The 8,480-nt window shown below is 32.1% G+C and overlaps 1 protein-coding gene across 1 annotated transcript; it reads left to right on the top strand.

Annotated features, from left to right (window-relative positions):
• The first annotated feature begins 6,502 nt into the window (after nt 1-6,502).
• LOC134267095 (DNA replication complex GINS protein PSF3-like) lies at nt 6,503-8,480 on the top strand. Its single transcript, XM_062749309.1, has 3 exons — nt 6,503-6,660; nt 7,348-7,622; nt 8,183-8,480. The coding sequence occupies exons 1-3, from the start codon at nt 6,576-6,578 to the stop codon at nt 8,414-8,416; spliced, it is 594 nt and encodes a 197-aa protein (XP_062605293.1). The 5' UTR covers nt 6,503-6,575; the 3' UTR covers nt 8,417-8,480.

Raw genomic sequence — 8,480 nt, 5'->3', positions numbered from 1 at the left:
GTAATCTGGTTTCCGAGTTTATTTATAAGTGCATGTAATTAAATGATGAACAACAATTTTAACATTCAAGAAATACTAGCGGGGAACACAGACGGAAGTGGCCAGTAATGCGTCGGGCCTCCGAACTGCCAAATACAATTTACTGAATTTAGACACTGGTATATAAAAGAATTCTTTGGAACAATTAACAAATTGAGTGACAAAACGACATGTGTTGAGTAAATAACAATCTGTGAAAAGTTTTGATAAGATGAACATGAAAGAAAGATCAATCGAATAATTACATGTATGTTTTTATAAGGTATTAGAGATTAGTGACGGTTAACACTCTGTCTCTTTGTAGTTCTCAACAATTGTCCATATAGTGTCAGTAGATGTAATTAAGTAAAAATTGGGAGCTTCATAGTCAAACAATAAATAAAGATTTAGAAATAAGTTCAAGGGAAATAACAAAAGAAACATATTAAAGTTCAAAATAAAAGTCCAAAAGAAGTATAATAAAAAGGGTCAATTCTGCACGGTGATAGGTATGTTAAATATATAAAAAATAATAAAAATGTGATTTTGAATAAAAAATCATCCTTAGTAAGTGAACTGTGAACATAATTTTGAATTTTAGGCGTAGAAATAAAGAATAGGTCCTTGTACAGTTGTGACAATGGGTATTACAAAGATGATGTTGTTAGCATACTGTTCATATACAGCCGCTCTAATTCTTTTCTCACCTTTGATTTAGTGAAAACGATCGAAAGGATAGATGATTGGAACATTGTCTTTTTACCTCTTAATACGGTTCTATAGTATATTTCAAAAATACTTCATTCATTCCGATAAATAAAATATATAATATCACATGAAAGGTTTGATATGAAGCATTCAATAACCCTGTATAAAAAAATAAAAATCTATAGAAACAGGCAATTTTTACCTTGGCAGCAATCTCCCTTAAAATGCAGACCACATTTACAAGACAGAGAGGCAAGTTCTAGCGCGCCACCATTTTCACAAATTCGGCATGATTGAGTTCTGTGCATCGGGAAATTTATACTTTTATTACAGCTGGTTAGACAAGTTTCTATAGTAGCTGGTTGTATCGAGCAGCACATGTGACGGTCTGTGTATCGTGTCTGTGAGCCACAGGTTCCAGTGCAAGGACTCCATGATAACCAGTCAAAGAAATGGCATTCCATGTCCAATGTACATTGTGATCGGTTTAATTTGATACAACTGGTACAGATGCACAGTAATAAATATTGTAAATTTATATTCATTTTATTTATAGTTGTGTTCTTGTCCACGATGTTTCTCAAATTGCCTTATGCCTAGACCTTCGATATATATTAACCCATAATATTAACCAATGACACTTATCTATTGATTTCCAAGAGAAAACTTCATACTTGAAAACAACAATTGAATTATCAGAATCCATGCATTTTAATGCAAGTAAATCGACCACTGTTAAGATATTTTTTTAAAAAATGATTTAAAGCTTTTGAGGAGAAAGGTTAAAGCATAAAACATTTAACCCATTCTACAGCTATACCGTGCAATAACAGGTTGAACACAACTATCCACAGTTAATCTAGTTCAAATGAAATGAGTTATTTCTAGTGCCTAAGAAATCATGCTGATGTTCAACTTCGTTTGGAGAAGGGAAAACCAGTGTAAGACTTTTATTTTATAGATATAAAAGAACGTGTTCTAGTGGCATGTTTATGTCATTTATCGGGCAATATTGTCGCAAAGTCTAAGCTACAAACATATGCTTCAAGTTGAAATAAGTTCAGATTCATTTGATTGATAGTCCCGTTCTAGAATTTTTCGACGTCTTCATATACGGGTGAAGAGCTTCAAATTTACTCGAGGCATTCAGGGTCATTGAGCAGTGGTGGATCTTTATCGTGCCAATGCCTGTAGTAACACGGAACCTCGGTTTTTAAGGTGAAATATCCCTCTGCTCCAAATTTCATCAATTTATGTTTTTAATTCTCAACATTGATTTTCATAAACATTAATAGCATTAGATTGAAATGGAAAATAGTTTGAAGTATGTAGCGTGGCTTACTTTTACAGAAATAAATATTATATCTCATCATGATTTGAAGAAAATTTGATATGGTAAATAGAAAGATCAATAACTTATGTTACAATAAAATAAAAATATACATGCATGAGGTGTATATAGAAAAATAATACTTACTATCATACCTTTCTAATTCACATTAGAAAACACAATGAAACGTCGTCTTTTAAATCAGAATATCACATTGTTTTCTGTGGTAGTAAAATTTAAAAAAAAAATCCATCTACAAAAGTTATCTTTCCATTTTCGTTCTTGAAAATATTTTTTAAATGAACCCCCCCCCCAGAAAGTCTGCTATTGCAAGCAATAGCGTATGTCGCCCCGAAGTGGACAAGACATTCATTTCTTGTATGACTAAAACAATACCCAGTTAGCTAAGCTTGGACAACCATCAATTCGTATCAGTCCTTTCAGTACTTTGATTTCAAAATCAAAGTATTAGAATTTTCACTTTCCCCTGGTTTCCATGGCAATAATCAATTATTTGAAAATTTTAAAAGCGAATTGCACAACAACAATTACTTATCACTAAAATAAAATAAAGTTTCATGACGAATGTTCAAGGGACCAGAGAGAACACTCTCAGGAGAAATTTCGACGCTTTTTGCAGGTTTCCATGGCAACGGCAGCCATTTTGAAACTGAATGACCACACAACACAACTACAACCAGTGGTCATCCTTTGCGGAAAGTTTCAGGAATATTGTCCCAGCCATCTCCGATATTAACACCTGGATTTAAAAAAAAAAAAAAAAAAAAAAAACATGCATACAAACCCAATATGTCGACCGACTACGTTCGGGGCGACATAATAAAAAACTAAATAATCAATTGATTATAAAAGAAAATTTCTGTAACAGTTACTAGTATCTCCCTCTTAAGAAGTAAGCGGGAACACACTTGCTACCTTGCTAGTTTTTGTCCCCCGCTGAAAGTTTGGAATATAAATTTCAGTCTGTCTGTAGTTATCTCTGTCTCTAACGCTTTCGTTTCCACGCAATTTCTCGAGAAGGCTTTGAGCTTTTGCAATAAAATTTTTCACAATAACTCGATTTGGCCCAAGGAAGATCCCTTTTGATTTTAAGATCAAAGGTCAAGGTAATGAATTCAAAATTCTGACTGTTTTAAACACTTTCGTTTCCGTGCCATACCTATAGAAGCCTTTGCGCTTTTGCATTGATATTTTAATTATACCACAACTTCCTTTAGACTAAGAAAACCCCAATTTATTTAGAGGACAAAACTTCAAATGACAAGGTCGCAAATTCGTAAATTCTTTTGTTGTGAGTGCAAAACTTTCATTTTCGGGTGATATATCATGAAGCTTTTGAGTTTTTTAAATTAAATGTTATAAAAAAAAGTGTTGGCAACATCAAGTGGTAACAATATTTTTAGTCCTAAAACACATGGAAGAACTTAAACTTGTCTTCATAGCCTGAATTTTTCCCTTTACAACCCTGTGATTGATCAATCTATATATTTGGAAAAAATATGCCGTTTGTGGCGTTATTTTCCAAAATAAAGATCATAAACTGATAAACGATTTTACATGATGCTGGGCCGGGGAGAATACATCAAATGCTGTACAGCCCTGACATTAATAGGTATACACAGCTACTTGACAATCACAAATGCTAATTGTGATTTATATAACATTTTTAAGCTATATATTGGATATCTGAACCTGTTTTTAGAATTTAAACATTCTTTTTTTTTCTTTTCGGTCTGTTCCTGTGTCTGTCTATTTATCTGTTTGTCCGCAAATTCTTTCACCTAAATAACCTTGGCATTAAATTTTGATTTGGTGGAGCTATGGCTTTTACATTTTACATGTGCATTGCTTGGTTCTACAAGACCTTACTTGGGAACTAACAAATCTTCGAGTCCGAGTCACTTTCGAAAAGAAAACAAACCCAAACTTTTATTTACCCTAGTCATAACTTTTGAACATACAGTTGGTGCTACGGCTTTTATACTTTACTATATAGGAATTACATGTCCACTCATTGTAACAGTTCCTTCCGGAGTTTATATCTTTTACACCTTATTTTAGAGTTTGACCCACTAAAAAAATTTTAACCTTGGCAATACTTTCGAGCACTTAGCACTAGGGCTTTCATATTCAGTTGTATTCTAATTACTAGTATTACCTTCGTTTGCATGATACCAACAATTTTGACCTTCACCTTGAAGTTTGACTTGCTTTTGAAAAATTTAACTTCGCCATAGATTTCGAAATTTAACAAATTAAGATGTAACCAGGCTAAGAGACACTGTCATGTATGTTACTTATGCCAACACTTTCTAACCGGTACTACATTGTATATAATTATACATGTGTATATATTTTTCTCTCTAGTACTCTTTCTTTCTTATTTCTTTGTTAACTATGTTTGTCTACTTAGTTTCATACCTATATATTGTGTGTTCATCTTGACCTTGTAGGGAGAGGGCTAAAATAGGCTTTGCCTGCTGCCCGATCCCATTCACTTTATGTGAATAAAATTTTGTATTAAAAAAATAAGACACCAGTGAAATAGTTTTTTTCAGGGCTTAAACGGTTTACAAGATTCATGTTTTAATTCAAGTTGTTTGATAGGTGTTCAAAGTCATTATTAGTGTAGATATGTAGCTTCCATTGACGAAAATTAGTTGAATGTCAATGGCACATTTTTTGGACAATGTTTGACCCATATTTCTTCAATGCTTTATTATTGACATATTTTCAATCCACTTTTATTTAATAGACTTCATTTAAGTCTTCTTTTAAATATTTGTTCCCAACCCTTTAATATTCTATTCAAGTTATGTAAAGTTTATTATTAATATTTTACCAAAGCAGAGATAAGAGATTCTGAATTTCTATGATTTACATTCCTAAACTGTCCTGTGACTATATTTACGGTGTCTCAAATTTATAAATTCTAATAAATTCTACATAAATAATTAATTGTTTACCTAAGCACCTTAACAACTTATACAGATATTTCTAAATTAGATATTTACCAAACACACGCGCTGTCTGTCGAGTGGTCATATATGGCAGTGTTATCTAACTGCATGTACATGCTTACATTGACATCAAATTAGTTTTCAAAACTATGCATACTAGTATTTTATCTTCAGTACTTTTCGAAATTTCGATACACCATTCGAACAGACAAACACACATATGATATTCATTTCCTGAAAAGAAAATTTGATATCTTTAAATATGTGTCTTAGGAGTAAAAATGAAATAATTGTATTGTCGTATTCATTTGAAGCAGAATTTATTTCAAGCATTCTTTATAAAAAGAAGTCGCTTGATGTGACCTTCAATTCGAATTTTAGATACCTGTAATACTTTTACTTTTCTATTGTCAACTACCCTTAATAGTGAAACAATGTACAATTATCATTTACATGTGAAGTTCAAGTCTCCCAGCTGATTCGATATGCAAGAGAAGGTCTTACGTTCAAACAATTTCTTAAACGAGGCAAGCTACTGACAAAAAAGCTGATGATTCAAGGATATCAACAGACCAGTTTAAAGTCAACATTTGCAAACTCTATAATAAACAAAATGACTTCATTAGAAAAAAACAAATTAACATTTATTCGAATGTTGATTGCAGACTGAAGTTTCTTATACAAATTGGTAGATCATTTTCCATGATGATTTTTTTTGTTTGCCCGTCATGACAATTTAAGGAGCACACGGTCGACAGGGAATCCTTACTCCTCTATGGTTTCAATGTTTCCTTTTTCGTAACTTAGTTTTTAGAGGGAATCAAATATTTTAGAAGTTTATATTAATTTTGTTATATATATTTTTTTTTAAATGGACCACAGTGGTAAGGTTTTGATTGGCTTCAGATCTGTAGTTCCCTGATCTGGAAAAAAAGGATCGTCGTCCATCCTAATTTTATTCAGACTAGCGCTCTACAGATCTGCAACTAGATATTTATCTAAAATACTAACTGACCCCCCTTTTTTTTAAGTCGACATGTTTTAGTCATATTCGATGAAAATGTTGAACTTTTTCCAAAATCAGAGACAGCTGTTGTCAAATAGGAATAGCATGTTTTTTTTTTTATTTTAAGGAAGCTCTAAACACTAACAGAAACTGTTTTTTTTTGTTTTTGTTTTTTTGTACTCAGGGAAAATATATCATATAAAGATATGCATATTGAGACTTTTTCATTCATTTAGAACATAGGGTACGTGCCTTATTTGCGCAGGAAAAATGTTCAAAGACAATTGACTATTTGTGAGCAGAAATCACTGTTGTTTACTTACATTGGGAAAATTAATGAAAATAATTAATAAGATTTCTTACTCTTGGTCTTATATATATAATACTAAAAATATTTTAATCTATTTTAACTTAATATGTTATTAACGGTAAATAACAATTTCTTCAATCTTAATTTTTCTATCGGGTTCGGGAATGCAACAATTCTAAACATTTAGGCGGAAGATTCAATCAGTCACTGAGTCAGGGAGATATGTTCGACTACTTTGATATTAATGACATATTGTCAACACAGCAGAGGGTACCATGCAAAGTAGAAATGACAATATACCGATTAGGTAAAACCTTGCATATATCTGAAATATAGGGAGGCGAAATTATCAGCTTTATAGTTTATTACACAGGGTTGTAAAGCTGTATAGATCGTTGAGAACAGGTCGTACAATCACCAGATTTAGCTACTTGAATTACCTACAAAGCTTTATTTACCTATCTGAAGTGGCTTTATTGAGATACTTAATCTATTTCTTTTAAATTTCAATCAACGTTTTGCTCAGGATGTGCAGAAAATCACAATTTGATGCAGATAATACTCAATGAATCATTCTGTGATGACCAATGCCACATTCTTTTTATATTTCATGTCTGAAGAGAAATTCAAAGATAAAAGCATTTTAATATCTCTTTAAATTTATAGAATGTCTTTTTTGACATGATTTTATAGAGCCAGGTCAAGCACAGTCTCTTGATTTAGCTATATAGCTTTAATTTATTAAGCTATTCGAAATAGGTTGGTCACACTTTTTTCTTAAAATGTGTTATTTTTTAAGCATGCACATTGTTGTAATGATAATATTCATACATTCATATTCATTCTTTCTGAATAAAATGCATATGAAAAATCACTCATCAGTGTATAATCTAACAGTGTGGCAGGCATTTTGACAAAAATGATAATTTTGAACTTTGTGAATAAGTAAACTGTTTATTTACCTTTTCTTCACAATGGCAAAATGAAATTGCAGGATATCTTGACACAAGCTCAGAGTCTGAACACTTACAACCTGGAACAAAGTTAGAGATGCCCTACTGGATGGCACGAGGACTCTGTAGCAGTACGAGACACATAGTGAGTGTGGAATTGCCTAAGCAGTACAAGGAAGGCTATCGAGAGATCTTCACAGCAGACCCAACCGTGGTGGACCTACACAAACTGGGACCATACTTCTATAACTATGGCAGTCAGCTCCTCAAATTTGAACTTCCTGAAACACCCGATGTTGCAAAGTCATTGTTACAAGTAATTATGTCTTTGGAATATGAATCAAAAATTAACAGATATCAGACAATTTCATTTCTGTTGCACTTCATGGCAGTTCATGCAGCGTAAATCCATTTGTTTTCAATCTCTCTTGAAGAGTTTTATTTATTTGCTCCTTTTTCAGAACATTTGCAATGCGTTTACATCAAGATTTTGGCTTGACATAAAAAGAGATGATATTCCAAGTATCATTTAAAATTAAACTCATAGTTCTAGATCTTTTTCACAAATATCTTTCTTGAAAATACAAAGATTGATTAGCAAAGTTAAAGACACTGTATCGTACATGTAATTAGTTAAAACAAATGCATTAATTTTTGTGATCATCAGTATCACTGTGATACGCAAGCATACAGCAGAGGTGAATGTAGGAACAGAAGGATATAGAAACTCTGGATGTCAAATCAATTCATTTTCAATAGATTCATCTTTGTTTTAAATTAACAAGTTTTATAAATGATTAAAGATATTGTTGTTAAATATGAGTGTAAAGATATTTTTAAAACAGGAGTACGGTACATTGTGTTTTTATTTTGTAGACTTACCAAGGACGGTTGAGAAAGATAATGGATAGCTCACAGAATTCATACAATGAAGACACATCCAAATTAATAGAAAAGCTCGATGAATCGGAAAGGATTTTATTCAAAGAGGGACAGAAAGCACTAAATGACTTTCAGTGTTGGGAAACAAGGAAAACAGAGAAACTGACCACTTCAGAAATGGTGAAAAATCATAGGAAGAGGAAAAGAGTGGTATTAGAGGAATCTTAATGGTCAATATGTGAAGGAAGCAATACCTTCAGGATTGGAATTTTACATTATTGGCCATTTTAAT

Source organism: Saccostrea cucullata, unplaced genomic scaffold, assembly GCF_032062105.1.
Source record: "Saccostrea cucullata isolate Sc308-1 unplaced genomic scaffold, CSIRO_AGI_Scuc_v1 ctg1077, whole genome shotgun sequence".
Taxonomy (NCBI): domain Eukaryota; kingdom Metazoa; phylum Mollusca; class Bivalvia; order Ostreida; family Ostreidae; genus Saccostrea; species Saccostrea cuccullata.
This window is presented reverse-complemented; position numbering and strand designations above follow the sequence as displayed.